General features: G+C 44.6%; 1 protein-coding gene across 4 annotated transcripts in view; it reads right to left on the reverse strand.

Moving 5' to 3' along the window:
• The window catches only part of REPS2 (RALBP1 associated Eps domain containing 2), a 328,460-nt gene that overhangs the window by 121,934 nt on the left and 186,851 nt on the right, over positions 1 to 19,675 (reverse strand). For all 4 annotated transcript variants that reach the window (XM_073902042.1, XM_073902043.1, XM_025857570.2 and 1 more), the window contains 2 exons: positions 2,956 to 3,039; positions 1,701 to 1,846 (listed from right to left, as the gene is read on the reverse strand). In XM_073902042.1, coding sequence (XP_073758143.1) covers positions 1,701 to 1,846; positions 2,956 to 3,039 — 230 coding nt within the window. The remainder of the gene's footprint in view (positions 1 to 1,700; positions 1,847 to 2,955; positions 3,040 to 19,675) is intronic.

The raw sequence follows: 19,675 nt of genomic DNA on the forward strand, positions 1-19,675 counted from the left end.
AAAAAAGCCATGAATTCTATGTGCAGTATTCCCCTAGCGCTGGAGTTTCTCCCGTTCTCCTTGATTGGTAAACCTGGTCTTGGCTTGCTGGCTGTTCGTGCTGATCTTCTGGGGAGGGGCCTGTTGCCGTGGTTCCCAAATGTCTTTGCCGGAGGCGGAATTGCCCCGCCCTTGTGTGTCTGGGCTAAGCAAGCTGCTCGGGTTTGCTCTCAGGAGCTTTTGTTCCCTGCAAGCTCTCGGTATAGCCTTGGAAGACCAGGGTGAAAATGGTGGCCTCCCAATCTCCGCCCGGAGGAGCTGAGAACTCGGGGCCCCACTCCTCAGTGCGCCCCCAGAGAAAAGCAGTTACTCCCGTCTCCCCGGTCTCCGGCCGCACTCCGCGCTCACCCGGCCTGTGACCAAGTGTTTCTATGTCTGGCACCCGATCCGTGTGGAGTCTCCAAACCCAGCAGATCCCTGCGGTGCGCTGCCGCGCCGCTCCTCCCGGGGGAGGAAGGGGAGTCTCCCCGGATCTGCCACTTGTTGGGTCCCCGCTGGAGGAGCAGTGGCCCGACTGGGCTGCGGATCACAGTTTATGGCCACCCCGAGCTGAGAGCCCGCGCCTCGGCTCCGTCTCTGCAGCCGGCTTCCCCGCTCCGATACCCGGGAGCTCTGCCGCACTCAGGCACCCCCGGTCTTTCTGTGACCCCGAGGGTCCTGAGACCACACTGTCCCGCGAGGGCTCCACCCCCCACTTAGCCACTGGAGCGACGTCCCTCAGCGGAGCCGGCTTCTAAAAGTTCCAATTTTGTGCTCCGCGGCTCTATCACTTGCCAGAAGCGGCCGACGGAGGCCCCCTCCCCCGCCGTCTAGCCTCCCGAATATCGCCTCGGATTCACTTCTCCGCATTCCTACCTTCCAGAAAGTGGTCACTTTTCTGTTCAGAGTGTTGTTACTATTCTCTTCGATCTCTTGTTGAGTTCGTAGGTGTTCAGAATGGTTTGATCCCTATTCAGCTGAATTCCTGAGACCAGACGAAATCCAGGTCTCCTACTCCTCCACCATCTTGCTCCGCCCCCCCGAGTAATAGCCTTTCTTAAAGCCAAAGTCTCTGGAGAAAATTGGTTTGTCCAGAGCATTATTCTCTTGGTTCCTGGCCTTGTCCACAGACGCCTCCCCACCCCGCCACCTCCTCCAATGTCTATTACAGGCGGTCAGACAGATATTCTGGAGGCTCCACAGGTGACCATTCTGTGCTGAGATGATCAACAACAGAAAATTTTCATGGGGAATGAAAAAAAATCACAACCACATCTACTCAAAGTTGGGACTGAGGGTCAGGAAGCTAGCCATTTGCCCTGGGGGGCAGCATAAGACAGGCAAAGAGGGGAAACTGCCATTTTTATCACTGTCTTCTTCCTAGGAAAACGTGGCCCAGCACAAGGAACAGGGGTGGGAAGGGAAGGAAATGAAACCAAACCGAAACACCACAGCTTTGTACTCGCTTGCCCCTTGGCTCAGGTTAAGTCCTATAGCTTAGAAGGTCTCTTTCTAGGTGACTGGGAGCCCGTAGTACCACCTACAGAGAGGAGGAAGGCAAAACTACAGCCATAAAATCACACACTTCTATGGCCGTGAGTATAAATATAAACAGATTTACACGTACATGCATACGAAGATTGAAAAGGCAGTTTCTGACCTCCCTGATGTGACGTACTTACTTTTGAACTGCCGTGTGGGGTTTCCCGGTCGCTGCCGACGCTGGCCCGCCAACAGTGCTAGAAGGCTCTTGGTTTTCTGGAGCTGGGTTTTCAGGTCGGAATTTCCTTCGGATGGGCTTTGATGGAGGCTGAGAATATGGTATGTCCTGTGGATTAAATACAAAACAATAAAAACCAAAAGTTAAAAACTGAAATGCTCCCCCATCATGCCCATGTGCTCATGTTCCTCCTAGGCCCATTCCCAGGTCAGGTGCACACTTTGTTCAAACCCCACACCCAAGGATATAAAGCTGAGTCATGGCTTCACGAGAATGGGGGAGGGGGGAAAGGGGGGCGGGGACATGGGCATCAGATTCTAGGGGCCTTTCTTTTTTCCTTTCCCTGCTTGCAGCCTATTACCGCTTTCTGCACCTGAAAGGACCCAGGAATCAGACTCCAGTGGCCCACCTGCCCACCCTCCCTTTTTTCAATGCTGTGTGAATCTCACACCATGAGGCCTTTTCTGACTGAAGACAAAGCTCGCTCTTGCCTCACTTTGTGTCTTGTGGGAATATGTTGTAAGTTCTGAAGTTTGTGAAGGGCTCAGTCATCTGCTCCTCATTCTTCCACTCCCAATTCATACATGAAGCCAAGCTCAAGGGCTACAGTGTCTTCTGGAAGGAGACAGCCAGCCTGCTTCCTGGGAGGCCCCTCCTCCCCCGTGCTCCCAAGCCCAGGATCCATGCTCTGACCAGAGGAGGGCCTTAGAAAAATGGGGAGCAAGGAGAGGGTAACAAGGTGAACAGAGAGCACGACAAGTGAGTGGCACCTCCTGAGCAAGTGACCTGGGACTCAGTGACACTGGTGGCTACGGTGAAGACACCAAGATGCAAGAGGGGACGGTGGCACATGGACAAAGAAGGGGAGACTACCCCGTCCCCCACCAGAGGCCCTCCTAGAGCCTCAGTAGCATGAAAGGTTCTGCCAAAGGCACTTGGCCCTCCCCACCACCCCTCCTCAACTTGCCAAAAGCAAGGCCGCCGTGTTTAGCTGGGAGGCTGAAGAGGAAGTGCAACCTGTCAGTGACATCAAGGTCAGGCCCAAGAATCATCAGCACCCCAATCTTCACAAAAAACCCAAATTCTAGGAAAGCTGGATCATTAACATGCAGGTCAGGACACTGAAACCAAAGTAAAACAGATCTGCAAACAGAGACCAGAAGCCCAGGGGAGGGGCTCACAATGCCATCACAGAGGCGCCTCCCTGCAGGCCTTACCTTCTTTGTTGGACTACTGTCTGCAGCTTGAGAGGGGGCTCTGTTCAGCTGGGGGTGTATTTCAGCCTCAGATGCTTGTTCAGACTGTAGTGAAATATCACAGAGAAGATAAAAATGCAAAAACATGAACACCTAAATATATAATGGACAGCACTTAGAAAATGTCACTAAGTGGAAGCTGATTTAAACCAACTTGCAGCCAAGCATGGTCAAGTCTTTGGATCCTTGAGAAAACCTTCTCTAGACCCTGCCATTCCTTCCCATGTCCCCTTCCAGCATTGTTCAATCTCAGGAAAAGGAGTCATGGTAGTGTTGTCTATAACTAGACATAGGTATTGCTAAAAATGAATGTTTTACAAGCTCAAACTAAAAAAAAAATAATAATGCTTATCAAAAAAAAAAGGGCTGGGAAATGAACTAAAATTTTAACCCAAGCACTAACAAAAACAGTAACCATAATAAAAAAAAAACAACACTGAAACTTTAAAAAACATTAAATACCTAAGAAAAACACTCTAAGAGATATGACTCTTTACCTTAAAAATGTAGGGGTGAGAGAGCATGATGGAAGGAGTAAACAGAAGGGCTGAGGCTACTAAGTGGTACAGAATCAGTGAACAAAATGCACAAAGATTGGCGAGGACTGCCCCCAAAGCCCTTCAAGACCAAGCAGAAGCCAGAGAACCAAGGAGGAGAGCACAGGGAGACCAGGCACCATGTGCTGCTCCCTGTCTCCAGGAGGCCTGCTACATGCAGCTGCTATTAGCCATCAATGCGAAGTGTTAACATGCAAAGAAAAAACCCTCCGTATGAACTAATGTGACTTCTTCATTACAGTGACATCAGTCCTCTACCCACAAAGTAATATGCATCTGCAGCACAACAATCATCCTTAGTGTGTCCGTTCTGTCCCTAACCTGGCCTTCTCTAACTCCTTGCAGAGCCTGGCTTCTTCCTTCCTCTGCCTCTACTGAAACAGACAAGGGTACTAATGCTCCCCCATTTATTGGATTCTTGCTGCTGCTTCTAGTTTTCTCCCAAGCCTTCTGCCCAGCACAGTACCCCTGACTATCTTTTAAAAAACTCCTGTCCCTGACATCTGATGAACTGCAATCTCCTACTGGTAATCATTCTTTCTCTTTCCTGTTTTGACTCCTCTTATCCTTCAGATGTAGGATTTCTCAAGGTTCTGTCTTTGGTTCTCCCACCGTATTCCTCCTACCACCATTCATTCTTTTCCAGAGCAATCCCATCTGCTCCTACATATGCATTGCCCTAGCTAGAAACCTTGGTTCCCAACCACCTCTCCTCTTCAAACCCATTATGCAGGCACTCAACATGCTTAATTTCTCATTCCAAGTTTTGCTTATGGTCTTCTCCCTTCCATTGAGGATAACTGTATTGCTGCTGCTGTCAACACTTATCTGAAATACCAAACACTGTGTCACACAGTTCTCCAGGTGTTCTGCATAAATGAAAGCATTTCATCATCACAGCCCTAATAGTTACTACCCCCGTGCTATCGGTGAAGAAACTGAGGATCAAGAAGTTGAGGAACTCACCCAAGATCACACAAACAGCAGGGTCTGGACCCAGGCCTCAGGTTCCAATGGTGGGCTTGTGACCACTATGCTATACAGCCTCAGGTACTCTTGGGTCCAAGTGGTACTCATTCAAGAAATATTTATTGACCAGCTACTGCAGGCAGGCCCCGTGCTAGAGCTGGTATTCAAGATAAACAATACTTAGACCTTTCTTACAAGAAGCCTGAAGTCTAGTGGAAAAGGCAAAGAAATGATGGGGCAAACATGCTTCAGTGGAATTCAGACTTTGGTGAATAAGTATGGGGGCTCCAGGAACACCCAGGCCATGTGGGTCAGCAAAGACTTGGGTGAAGGTGATGTCACAGCTAAGACCTGAGTGATAAGCAGGGTGCAGCCACCTAGAGGGGCAGTGCATGGGGATGGTGAGAAAGGAAGCTCCAGTACCCACCAGCTTAGGACACCATGACAATTCAGAGGCCTATCCCCAAGGCAGGAACCATGAGAGAAGCAGATGTAAGGAGAGCTCACTTCCAGGCACAATGAGCTTGAAACACCCGGGCAAAAGCCGTTCAAAGCTATCTGGGAGCCATTCCTCGTCAAGAGTATGGGGAATGTAAGAGTTCACCCACCTCCCCTGGGGGTTCTGACAAATGATGTCATATTTCAACACCTGCAGGCCCAGGGGCACCTGGGTAGCACTGTCGGTTAAGTGCCCCACTCTTGATTTCGGCTCAGCTCATGATCTCAGGGTCCTGAGATCAAGCCCTGCAACTGGCTCCTTGCTGAGCATGGAGCCTGCTTGTGATTCTCTCTTTCTCTCTCTCTCCCTCTGCCCCTCCCCCCACTCTCACGTGTGCTCTCTCGAAAGAAAGAAAGAAAGAAAGAGAGAGAGAGAGAAAGAAAGAGAGAAAGAAAGAAAGAAAGAAAAAAGATCTACGGGCCCAATGTCAGCTTTATTAATGGCTGAGTGAGTGCCCAACAACCTCCCAAATGCAGGGCTTCCCGACCTGTGTGGAAGAACACAACTTGGACCTGATGCCCCTTCTTGCCTTCCATCCGCAAATCTATTGCTTGGAACACAAATGTTCTGGCCTCAAGTCTATGCATGCAGTCCTCTGCAGGACCACAGGTAGGCACTGACACATCCTGCCAGCCAGCCAGAGAGAAAGGGAGTGACGGGCCAGGCTCGCCTTTCACCTGCTCAGCTCCCCTCCATCATCAGGCAGAGAGAAGTGTTTACCCTAATGCTCCCTTTCCTGAGGAGACGAGCAGTCTCCCTCTTGTGGAAATACTGAGGGAAATGATAAATCAGATCCTCTTTTCAACAAAACTAAGGATTCCGAGCATAGCAAAAGTAATAGAAGGTCATTGTCATTGCCTCTGCTTTCTCTTAAACATCTCTAAAAACCCAAACGACAATAGAGTGGGAGTTGGGAAGGATGAAAAAGCAGTTGTGAAAAGTTTCTAACAATTTTTTCCATTTATAGGTTTACCTTCCTGAAATCGGATCTAAAGGCTGAAGTTTTCTAGTTCCACAACCAAGAATAAACAGCTCCTTAGCACTATGTCAGGTGGAATCTCACCACCAACCTCCTTGGGAGGAACATCAAGACCTCCCCTCCCCACTCCATGACTGATTCTAAATGGGTCCATCCATGGAACATTCAGAGGAGTAAAATCTTGTGAGGGGCCTGGAGCACAGGAATCACGAAGGTCCTGGAAAGGCAGAACTTCACCAGAGCCAGACATTATTTTAGGAAAAGAGATGAGGAAAGAAAATTAGCTTTGTGGTTAAAAAACAAACAAACAAAAACAACCAACAACTAAAGATGAGATTTAGAGATACAAAAGCCCCTCTTTTCAAGAAACTATTTCACTTTCCCTCAGGAAAATAGTGTAAGGCTTAGCAGCTGAAAAGCAGAACAAACTGGGGAGATTTCTTTGCTATTTCTTCAGACTTTTCTAAGGTAACAACTTGAAGAGAATGATAACCCATGAAACAGGGGAGCCTCAGCAGCTCCCTTTTTCCTCCATATATTAAAGTAGAGAACAACTATATCAATATGGACAATATGCCCTTGTCTGAAAGTTCTCATTGTCTGAACTGAAATCCAATGCCTGAATCCTGTGGATTACAATTACTAGTACAAATGGCAGTCCTTCCCTCACAGCTCAGGATGTAACACGGACCCAACCAGGATGTGGCAAGGCAGGAAAATGTACAATTAGCCAAGAGCTCATTGAAACTCCAGCTAAGGTTCCTTTTAAAAATATATATCTCATATTTTTAATATTAATACTTCCCAACCCACAAATAAATATAGTTTCATCCTAATTTTGCAAGGAAAATCCTGTATGAGTCACATGGACTTAGAGGGTGCTGCCACTCCAAATGTAGAGATCTGTTCTGGGATTTTGCCCACTCCCATGGTTGATGGGACAATATGGTCCCTGCTCAGCTAGCTCCCCAGAAATGGACACAGCCCTAGGAAGGCTAAGCATCTTGCTTCTCCACCCAAAGAAGGGTTTGTTCAGTTACTCAATTTTACAGATATTTATTTCACATATTTCATGTATCACTTTCCAAAAATCTTCATCTCATGTTCTGCTTCTGGGAACCACACCTGAGATACCAGGCAAACTGCTCCCAGAACAAGGGAGTTAAAGCACTCTAGTATTCTCCTCCTTGGTCTCTCTCTAGGATTACTTGCTCTGGAAAAAGTCAGATGCCATCTTGTGAGGACACTCAATCAGTCCTAACAAGCAGCCCATGTAGCAAGGAATTAAGGCATTCCACCAACAGCCATGTGGGAGAGCCACCTTAGAGGTGGATCCTCCAGCCCCAGTCAAGCCTTCAGATGACTGAAGCCTAATGAGAGACCCTGAGCTGAAACCACCAGATCAGTTTCTCCTAAATCTCTAAGTCACAGAAACTATGCGATAGTAAATGTCAGTTGTTCAAGGCCTCTAAAAACACCCACTCTAATAGGTCTGAAATTTGGGTTCTAGTAGGGCGTGGAATAAGGGTCAACAGTAGAGAAGAATAAGAGAGCCAGAGCTGGAGAAAGGCAGTGGAGTGGATCCTACATGGTCTTAGAGATCACTGTCCTAGATGGTCTATTTGCCACTCAGCACCATTCCCCACTTCCAGGCTCTTCCCTATGTTGCAGGGGGTAAAAGCCTGGGAAGAACATTTATAAAATCTCCTTTCAATAATATTCCCTGTTGACTCCGAGAGTCACTCACATGACACCAAGAAGATGAGAGAAACAAGCTGTGTTACTCTTCCTCAGGCAGTGGTGGGAAGAAAAGCATGGGATTCAGCAGTCAGAAAATCTTATAGTGGCCTCAGGCATTTCCCCACAAATCATTACTTAGATGCTGCAGGTAGCCTGAGGTCCTCCAGGTATTTCCTTTAGTTCTTGCAATGTCTTAACATTCAGAAACTTGTGGCAAACCTGACTGGTGGCCTTCCCTAGTCTTTGCTCCTCTAGCACAGCTACTCTTTAAGTATCTAATCCCTTAAATGAAATATCTTCCAGTGTGAAATACCTAGAGTGGTTTCTCATTTCCCAACCAGATCCTGGCTGATACATCCATGTTAAGGATTTGGAACTTACCCTGACGGCCACGAGGTGTGGGGGCAGGGGCACTGAAAGATTTTAAGTAGGGAAGGGATAGGACTAGATTTGCATTTTAGAAAGATTATTCTGAATCCAATGAGTAAAATGTATTAGAAGCAACCCATAGTGGGCAGAGGCAATTCACTTAAAAGACTGAAAATGAAAACAAGACAAGAGATGATGGTCACTTAAACCAGTCTGGTGGGAGTGGGGATAAGCAGATTTGAGAGCTGTGTGGCTTGAGAATGGATACATCCTTGGTGATTGATGGTATGTGATAAATGAAAGGAAAGAACAATGACACATGGGAGCCAGATTTTGATCTTCAACAATGGATAAATAGTTGAGAGGCAATAGTTTAAAGCCAGAGGAAAAGAAATATGGCAGCATAAAAGCTGAGTAAAATTAAGCAGATTCATCACAAGCAGTGCTAGAACAACCAACCTCTATCTTCTTACAGGAGTATCTCTCAAATAGGGGTTCCAGGGAATACCAGTTCTATGAATTGCCTAGACAGGGATAGGAAAACCTTTTCTGTAAAGAGCCAGACAATAAATATTTTTAGTTGTACAGGCCATTTGGTCTCTGCATCTCCAATGCAAATGTGCAATTCTGCTATTGAGTGTTAAAGTAGCCAAAGAAGACAACACAATGAATGGGTGGGACTGTGTTCCAATAAACTTTATCTACAAAAACAGGATGGTGGGACAGATTTGGCCTGTGGGCCATAGTTTGTCAGCCCCTGGACTAGAGGAAACAGAATCTCCAGATAAGCTTAGGGAACATGGCATAGTCTATCTCCCTCCTAGAAATTCACAGAGTACGTAACACATCACACACACTCTGAAATCCTGTGAGGTAAAGGAAGCCACTGCCTCTGCTTAACCCAGCACTTCCCGATCTGATTTGGCTTCAACTTCTTATTCTCATGTAACTCCTACTAACATCCAGCAGAACCAACATTCTGTGGAACACACTCTAGGAAATACTGACCTACAGACTGGGTTTTAGAGGAACAAAGGAAAAATACTCCATTGGACTCAAAAACCAAATGCCACATTCCACACCTAATCCTTCAAGAGGAGCACTCTGCAGAGTGGTTGGCAGATCCAGCTCCGGGGAGCCTCTGCTAGATCCCCTTCCCCAAGAGTGTGGAGGTAGGGTAAGGATGGGGTTGCTGCCTGGCAAGAAAGGCCTCCCTTCGTTTCTTCATTCCTCCCTTCCTCCTTCCTTCCTTACAACAGCAGCTGTTACTGCTGCCAACTACTTCTCTGCATGAATTTATTTACTGGGCTTCCTTTAAAAGCTCCTGGACAAAAATACAATAAAATCATTCACTATAATAGTTAAAGCAGATGAACAAAACATTGATAAATTATGGATTTTTTAAAGAAGCTTAAAACAACATGTCCCAGATTCCAGTCTCACCCAGGCAGGCTAGCTGTGCAAAGGTCCCATAGTTCCCATCTAAGTCCGTGTGCTCATTACACTTCCTACCTGGGCTACTGCAAAAACTGCCCTGGGTCTTTTTCTAGCTTTCGGTTTTTTTCCCAGTCCAACCCACCCTGCACACACTGAGGAAATAATTTTGTAAAGCACCTTCTCTCATCAAAACACTTTTTCCTCAAATCCCTTCAACTGGTCCCTAAGGCCTATGGCATAGCACCACAGGCCTTAGGGACACTCAGCCAGTTAAAGATCTTCTATCATCTGACTCCAATTTGCCTCTGCATCATAACTACATTAGTTTGCCCATATGGATCCCGCTCCAGGCACAATAAGTATTACCTGAATCTTCAAACAGACCAGAAATTCCTTCTCAACTCCATTCTGTTTGTTCTAGACCTTCTAAGCCCAGTGATTCCGAAATATAGCTGCACAGGAGAATTATCCAGGGAATTTTTATAAATTACAGACTTTTGGATACTACCCCAGACTTCCCTAATTAGAATCTCCTAGGGGTGGAGCATTAGAAACTTCTATTTTAACAAGCTCCCTGGGTAAATTTTATGTAGCCATCCAGACCAACTGGGAACCATCGATGGCCCAAACTCTTCATTTAGGAGATGAGAAAACCAAGTCTCCAAGGTCCTGCTCTGAAAAAGGCCAAAGGTGCTGCACTAAAACTACCTAGGCTTCCTAACTGTTTTCTTGTCCATTTACCATGGAGGGACTAGGGGTGTCTGCCATTATGGTTTCATAAAATAAATATTTGAAGCTGGGCAAAATCTTCAGCAGTAAGACTTCTGTTTAAAAGTCAAATTTGCAGGGTACCTGGCTGATACACTCAGTGGAGTATGCAACACTTGATCTCAGGGTTATAAGTTCAAGCCCCATGTTGGGTGTAGAGATTACTTAAAAAAATAAAATCTTGGGGCACTTGGGTGGCTCAGGTGGTTAAGCATCTGCCTTCAGCTCAGGTCATGATCCCAGGGTCCTGGGATTGAGCCCCCACATTGGGCTCCCTGCTCAGCGGGGAGACTGCTTCTCCCTCTCCCTCTACTGTTCCCCCTGCTTGTGCTCTCTTGCTCTGTCAAACAAATAAATAAAATCTTTAAAAAATAATAAAATAAAATCTTAAAAGTAAATAAGTAAATAAACATCAAATTTGCAACAACAAAAAAGAATCAGTGGGGAGGGGAAATTAGAGGAAGATGATCAAGAGGTACAAACTTCCAGTTATAAGATAAATAAGTAGTAGAGATGTAATGCACAGCATGGTGACCATAGATAACACTGCTGCACAATATACAGGAAAGTTATTAAGAGAGTAAACCCTAAGAGTTCTCATGACAAGGAAAACACTTTTTCCTTTCTTTTCTTTTTTTTTTGGAGAGGGAGGGGGAGGGGCCAAGGGAGAGGGAGAGAGAGAATTCCAAGCGGGCTCCACACCCAGCCCAGAGCCCAACACGGGGTTTGATCTCACAACCCTGAGATCATGACCTGAGGCAAAATCAAGAGTCAGATGCTCAACTGACGGAGCCACCCAGGCGCCCCTTCTTTCTTTTTATTTTATCTATATGAGAAGATGGATGTTAGCTGAACCTACTGTGGTAATCTTTCACAATATATGTAAATCAAACCATCATGCTGTACACCTTAAACTTACACAGAGATGTATATTATTTCTCAATAAAACTGGGAAAGGAGATCAAATCTCTTTTTAAAGATTAAGTAGTCTAAGGCAGCAGCTAAATGCTAGGCAGATGAGCAGATGATTGTGCTATGGCCTCTAGGGAATCTCCAGCATCCCACTGGTATTCTAAATGTCATTTGGTGCCTACCTTTCACCTGACCTCCATCTCTGCTAGGTAAGGGCACATGAGAAAAAGCCACGTGGTCATATCCAGGCATAGACGATGCAGAACCAATGGCCCGCAGCACAGTGGCCACAGCAAAGCCCATCATGCCACAATGAGTTTCAGAGACAGGGTCTAAAAAAACTGAATTTTTCTGCAAGAACGATTGCCAAAATCCATGACCCAAGTCACCTATGAGAGACAGAGATGGAGCTGATGTGGAAGCACTTGGAGGGCATGATCTGTGGTTTGCTTCACTGTCCTTTCCCCAGTACCTAAGCTGAATGGCAGCACATAGCAAATACTCAAATCAATGTGTGGAATGAGCTAGTCATGAACCCAACACCGTTTTGTATTCCACTGGACAAGTCAAGAATTCATCCTGCCATAACTGGAGCCACAGGACACATCAGTTACAGGGCAGAGGCTCTGGAATTCATCCAGGGTTTGCACTTGTTTGGTATATAACCGAGGCATGTACTAACCTCTCTAAGACACAGTTTCTTCATCTGCACAAGGGGATAATTCACCTGAATCCTAGCATTTGTAAAGATTAAGCAAAATAGCCATCTAGAGGGCTAAGCACAGTAACATAGTAGCCACTCAATGGCAGCTACTATCATAATTAAGAGTAAATATACAGGGGCACCTGGGTGGGGCAGTCAGTTAAGCATCCGACTCTTAGTTTTGGCTCAGGTCATGATCTCAGGACTGTGAGATCGAGCCCCACATCGGACTCTGAGTTCCGTGGGGAGTCTGCTTGAGAATTCTCTCTCTCTCTCCCTCTGCCCCTCCCCCTGCTCACTCTCTCTCTCTCTCTCTCTAAAATAAATAAATACATCTTGAAAGAAAAAAGAGTAAATATACAATTGGTTTCCCAAGCATAGATTCTGCAACTGCAAAGAGCACCCAATTCAACATAAAGGACTCTTCCTCTCTTGCCAAAAGATGAAAACCTAGAATGAGAAAGTGCTGACTCCAGTTTAGAGTATACACAGATCCCATAAAGCAGGCTATCCATAATCCAAATTTGTGCCACTGAATATTGCTGCTATCAATATTGGAGGGAAGAAGCTTTTAAAAATAAAAGCCCTTTCAGATTTCATGGCTGCCTCAGCACAGACATCTCAAGCAGTTTACACGGAACATCTCTGGTGGCCCCCTACAGCTGGCCAATCCAACACTGGCGACACCCAGGGGAACACTGACAGAGGAGCTCAGGGACGACTGCGATAGAAGTGGATCCTCAGTAACTATAATGGGCAACCAGTCCCTGCATACAGCAGTCACATAGCGTTATCTCTTGGGGATTTCTGGAAGCCACTGGATTATGGACAATATCCATGAAACAGACTTACTGTGACAAAGGACCACGGGTGCTTTATTTTGGTCTAAAACACAAATATTTTGACTATGACTGGGGTTTTGTCCTTCTATTTCCAATTTCTACTAATAGAAATCTGAGTCAAGTCTGAGCCCCACCCACTATTCATCATATACCTAAAAGCCCTATGATAATGTTCTCTGCAGAGTCAACAACACAGGCCTCATAGTTAAGGGGATCTATGACAGGATTCTCTGGAGATTCACATTTCCCACTGAGTAAGGCTGAAAAAAGATGCCATATGCATGCCTCTTGTCATGCCAAACAGACGCTTACTAAACAAGCAGCCACCACCAACACAATTCAAAGACATCTGGATATGAGGCCTTTAGAAATCCCTTTTGCGGGTCCCTCAACCCTGACATACATAGGCCTGGCAACAATAGCAAGTATATAAAAATTTCCAAGTGCCTCAAAGCCCTAGCCCTAGCCTCACTCGATATTTTACCACTCTTAAAATTTTCAATTCCATTCCCAGTTCTGTTGTTCTATTAGGGATGGAAATATTTGAACAACATCTTTTCTAACTAGTGATAGCGGGTAAGTAGACTATGATTAATGTCCACTTTGGGGTTGACACAACCTTTCCTGCATGAGCTATGTCCATCACAAGAAGGTGGCCTCTAAAAATTTCAATTAGAAATAGCTGGCTAGAGAGGGAACTATAAAAATTATTTAAGAGTTAGGAGCCAGTCACAGAATAAATCCAGTATTGATAAGGATATAAAAACTGGAGCAGGAACACTGTTAATGGAATATAAATCAGTACAAATACTTTATAAAACTGTTTGGCAGTACCTACTAAGGCTGAACAGATGCCTATTCTATGGCCCAGCAATTCTACTGTAGGCATATACCCAAGAGAAATGAAAACATCCATCTACTCAAAAACTTGTGTATGAATATGCATAGCAGCATGATTCATAATTGCCAAAATCTGAAAACTACCTAAAAGACCATCAACAGTGGAAAGCAGTGATATCTTTGCATATACAATGGAATACTATACAGCAATGACCTACAATTATACACAATAATATGGATGAATCACACAATATCATGTAAGCAAAAGAAGCCAGACACAAGAGTATACACTGCACGGTTCCACTTATATAAGGTAGCAAACAGGTGAAACTAATCTACGCTGTTAGAGGTCAGAATAATGGTAACCCTAAGAAGGGACAGTAACTGGAAAACAGCATAAAACGGACTTTCTGAGGTGCTAGGAATATTTTGTTTCTTGATTTGAGTGCTGATTATACACATGTGTTCAGCTTGTGAAAATTCATTCAGTTGCACACTCAATGTGCACTTTTCAATATGCATGTTATACTTCAATAAAAGTTAAAAAATAAATCCAGTAGAGCCTTTCCTGTAATGTCCTTAAAGTGCCACCTAGTGGCACAAGTTAAATGTAAAAAGAGGGAAGTTTCATCTCTAGTGACTTTAAAAATATGGTCCCATTTCTAACAGCACATTCTGGGATTGGGCTGCAACAGTGCCCTAGACCAAAAACAAACAAACAAACAAACAAACAAACAAAAGGTTCCTGTGTGGCACACAGAACCCGTGACAGAAGGATTCAGCAGCAAGGGAAGCTGTCTACTACAGAGTACACTAATACCAACGAGCTGATGATACACATCACCTCCCAGCCCCACCTGCCATCAGCCACGGTGGAAATTTTTATAACACAGACATCAGGAAAGGCTACAGAGCAGAGCTTTTTCTTTTTCCAGAAGAAACGTTTACCAACACACCAGGAAGTGATACGTACAGAATTTGTTGAACAGAACAGGGCATTCAAGAGGAGCTGGGAAGAAAGAAATCCTTTATCCTGTTTCTCCTGGACGGGTTTCTTTCCCTCTTTCTCACCTTAAAGGCAAGGCTTTAGTCTGGTTTCTTCTGATTATGCCTAAGAAACACAAAGTTAGGAAGGCCTGCCCAGAGCAAGCCTTTGAAGCTGCCAAATGAATAAAGAATATTTGCTCAAGGTTTTGCTAGTGAGCTGTGAAAGACAGAGCATCTTGGTCAGATAAAGGTCCTCAAGGCACAGCTATAGACTATAAATATAGGCATCACGATCCTTGAGTTAGGAGATGGTGGGTTACAAGGCTTATGAGGAGGCCTACCGGTCTTTCCATCGAGTCTCCTCCTTCATGTTTCCATTATTTACAGGAAAAGGTGATGATCTGGATTTGGAGCTACAGGCTGTAGTTTGCTGAACCCTGACGTAGGCAGAGGGCCAGCCTATGAAAGGTCACAAAATCGGGAAAGAATGCCATTCTACTACAAGTGGTTTAGTAAGCCAGTCCAGCACTCATTCTGGGCTTAGGACCGGCCACTAATTTCTGGTTATCCTGAGTCTGCTCCTCTGTGTTTGCCAACGAGAACCTGTTTCTGTTTTGCTGGGCCTGGAGTGATAATAATTGTAACAGCTACTTTGCACTGAGGCCTGACTATATGCCAGGCACCATTCTAAGTGCTTTATGGATACTCATTTAATCATTATAACAACCCTATGAAAGTAGACACTACCATTAACCCCACTTTATATGTGATGAAACTGAGACACAGAGAGAATAAATAACTTGGCTAAAGATACACAGCCAGCAAGAGGAAGAGGTAAAATTTGAACTCTAAGCTCATGTCCTTAACTATTCTGTCAAGGTGCCTCCCTGGGTCTGACTCCTAGCTGTCCTCCATTGTCCCTTCCCATGAACACCACAGCACATTTGGACACCCTTCCATCCTGCCCTTCCATACTTGCTCCTTCCCTGACACACAGGAGGACTTCTTGGTTTTTGTCACTGTGTGGTGAAGGAGACAGAGAAGAGAAATAAGGATTCCATTGTTTAGGAACCTAGAAACCAACCATAACTGACCCCCAGGGGAAAGACTGAGGTAGCCTGTTAGTTATAGGAAATACAGCATCCAGCTATTGCCTATAAACCTTGACAATACAGCATGAGAAAATGGATTTAAATGAGAAAAATAGGCACCCCAGGAGACACAATAAAATGGATGGTGTTAGGCAGGAGCATATCACAACCTTTGTGCCATCATAGGTCTTGGCAAAGTATGGACCTGTTGTAAGCATATTCCATCAACAGGATGAACTTATGGCATCTTCCAGAGGAATGATGCAAGCAAAGTCAGCTTTATACAATAATACCATGAACACAATACAGTAAGGGGGGGAAACTAATTGTTAAGAAGAGACAGGTTAAGGGGCACCTGGCTGGCTCAGTCAGAAGAGCGTGCAACTCTTGATTTCAGGGTTGTGAGTCCAAGCTCCACGCTGGGTGTAGAAATTACCAAAAGAAACTAATTCTGGGACATGGTTGGCTAGCATAGCATAGTTGGAGGAACTGGCACTCTGAGGCAAGACAGCCAGGATTAGAATCATCCCATTAATTCTTACTTGCTGTGGGTGACCTTGAGGAAATTCCTGAAGTTCTCTGTGCCTTGGTTTACTTATGTGCAAAATGAGAATAACAATAGAACCTATCGAGTATGGTTGTTATGAAGATCAAGCATGCATTCATCCAGCACTTAAAAGAACATCTGACATATAAGCACTATATATAATTATTTATTATGCAGAAGTTCTGCCTTTTTGTTCCCTTTTAAAAAACAGAATAAGGATTACAACACTTGGCCTTTTGCTACACCAAATATGGTCCACTGACCAAAGTGTGAAGGCTATTTTGGCCAAGATAAATTTAAGTCTGCACTGCACTTCAGCATTCTCGCTGAAATGTATAGAAATACTTCATATTTTGAGGCGACTGGGTGGCTCAGTCATTAAGCATCTGCCTTCGGCTCAGGTCATAATCCCGGGGTCCTGGGATCGAGTCCCGCATCGGGCTCCCTGCTCAGCGGGAAGTCTGCTTCTCCCTCTCCCTCTGCCTGCCACTTCCCCTGCTTGCGCTCTCTGTCAAATAAATAAATAAAATCTTTATTTAAAAAAAGGAAATACTTCATATTTAGAAAATTATTGGTGGGTACAGAGACTGGAAATTCTTGCTAACTTTTGCTTAGCAAATCTATAGTTAATTTTTGTGCTGTGCAATGAGTGATTCCACTCTCTAAATGTTTATCCTTAAATTTCTAGCACCTCCTCAGAAACCTTTCCCAGTTCTCCTCTTTACAAGAGCTAGCTAGCTTTAAAAAAAAAAAAAAAAAAAAAAGAGCTAGCTAGCTCTGTCACTCACTAGCTGAGAGGTTCCAAGGAACTCACTTTCACTTTCTGAACCTCAACTTGCTCTGCTGTAAAATAATATGCAAGGACAGATGTGAGAGCATGAACATAAAAAGTGTTAAAATTTAAAAAGACTTAAACACACTGAGAAGCAAGCTCAACATCCCTGTAGGGTCAAATTACAAAATGGTCAGCCAGGCTAAGGGTTCAGAAGTAGGCAGAGGCAGCTGAGAGCTCATACACAGCAGAGTAACAGGTATTCAAATGCCCCAGAAGAGGCAGGGGAACTCCGCCAAGCTCATTTCCTGAAGCCAGAGGCTAAGGTGGTGCTTCACTACCTGTAAAGCTGCAAAACCAGGATGAAGCCTGGGCAAGTACTCAGGACTGCCTACTTAAGAAAGTAAACAGAAGGGGCACCTGGGTGGCTCAGTTCTTAAGCGTCTGCCTTCAGCTCAGGTCATAGTCCCAGGGTCCTGGGATCTAGCCCCACATTGGGCTCTCTGCTCAACGAGAAGCCTGCTTCTCCCCCTCCCACTCCCCCTGCTTGTGTTCCCTCTCTCGCTGTGTCTCTCTCTGTCAAATAAATAAATAAAATCTTAAAAAAAAAAAGTAAACAGAAGCAGATAGAGCACTTAAGCCACCATCTGGTGCCATCCGCACCATCTCTGACATGTGTACCAGACAGAAGGGCTGAACCTCAATTATAAGAACTAGCCCTACACTGGAGGCCCATGGGTGCAGGGCTACGGGGTGTGCTTGGCAGACACACCATGAACTGCTGGACAGGGAGAAGCTCCAAGAACTGAGAATGAAATTTAAACTCCAATTCAAAATAAGACTGTTAAACAAATTTCCAGAAGCATGAAGAAAAAACCCAATACTAAAAAGAACAGCCAAAAAAGAGAGAGAGAAGATGAATTTACTCCTGACAAAAATGAAAATAGAACAAGTTGAAACTGACTTCAAAATAATTAAGTTTAAATCCTCTCCAAGTTAAAAGTAGAAAATGCATCTTTAAAAAAAAAAAAGAGAGAGAGACAAGGGGCGCCTGGGTGGCTCAGTCGTTGGGCGTCTGCCTTCGGCTCAGGTCATGACCCCGGGGTCCTGGGATCGAGCCCTGCATCGGGCTCCCTGCTCCGCAGAAGGCCTACTTCTCCCTCTCCCACTCCCCTTGCTTGTGTTCCCTCTCTCACTGTGTCCCTGTCAAATAAATAAATAAAATCTTTACCAAAAAAAAAGAGACAAGTATGAAACAGAAATTGGGGAAAAGTGAAACAGGAACAGATCGACAGAAACAAGAATGGACTATAAAACCTGGACTCATATACAGCTACACAAAAGAATGATTAATCTGGAAGATAAAGGTTTCACCTAGGGCCAGAAGAGATCACAACATAAAAAGACTGAAGGAGCCATCACTAGAAATAAAAGCTGTATTGACAGACACAGAAACATAGCTAATTGGACTTTGAAAAGAAAACAGAGTAAGTAGAGAATCAAAACCTGCAGAGATACGACTAGGAATGTTCCAAATTAGAAGACATGGTTTTCCAGATGGAAAACGCACACCAAGCATCATCTGGGACAAATAAGTTTAAATCTATGCCTAGACACATTGCAGTCAAATTAAAATAGAACATCGAAAATAAAGTTTTAAAAGCCACCCTAAAGAAAAAAGTCAATCCAAAGGAAACAAAAAGAGAATTCTCAGCAACAACAATAAACACCAGAAGACAAGGAGGTAATACATTCACAATGCTGAAGGAAAATAACCTTCAATCTGGAATTCTGCACAATACAAAATTACCATTTAAGAGAAAGGGCAATAAGAGTTTACTATCCAGGGGCGCCTGGGTGGCTCAGTTGTTAAGTGTCTGCCTTCGGCTCAGGTCATGATCCCAGGGTCCTGGGATCGAGCCCCACGTTGGGCTCCCTGCTCAGCGGGAAGACTGCTTCTCCCTCTCCCACTCCCCCTGCTTGTGCTCCCTCTCTCGCTGTGTCTCTCTCTGTCAAATAAATAAAATATTTAAAAAAAAAAAAAGTTTACTATCCAGAGAACATGGATGAAAAAAACTAGTAGATGAAAAAAAGAGAAAAACTACTACATGATAGATTTCAGTAAACAGTGTTTGAACCTCGTAACTGCTGGAGTTAACTATATGATTAGGCAATATGACATATCTTATAAGTTCTGAGAGCATGGTGTCTAAAAGTAGCTTCCTAAGAGTCAGTTTCTTCTGATGAAGCTTTCAGTGACTTTTTAAAATTCTAATTGTCCTATCAGAGAGCATTTTTTCCCTTTTTCCTAAACGTTAATTGGAAGAGGAACTCTTTAAAAGAAAAACTACATAATTTTCCCACCAAAAAGAGCTATCTAAACTACTACCAATTACTTAGCAGTTTACCTCCAAATGCTTGACAGCAGACACTTGACATTTTGGACTGAAATATCTGGAGACCTTTGTGGACACCCCAATTCACACACATACCTTCATATAGTTTCCCCAAAATAGAGAATGTACTTACAATAAACAAGTTATAATATGACATAGTTAAATTATAAATGAATTATTTAAGTGACCCCTTGAGGCCCCTAAAAAGAGTTAGTGGAAACTCACCAAGGAGTTAAAAACCTCAAAAGCGGGGGGGGGGGGGGGGGGGGGGGG

The sequence above is a fragment of the Callorhinus ursinus genome, unplaced genomic scaffold (assembly GCF_003265705.2).
Source record: "Callorhinus ursinus isolate GAN/ISIS: 27379988/994484 unplaced genomic scaffold, GSC_fseal_2.0 scaffold16, whole genome shotgun sequence".
Classification (NCBI taxonomy): Eukaryota; Metazoa; Chordata; class Mammalia; order Carnivora; family Otariidae; genus Callorhinus; species Callorhinus ursinus.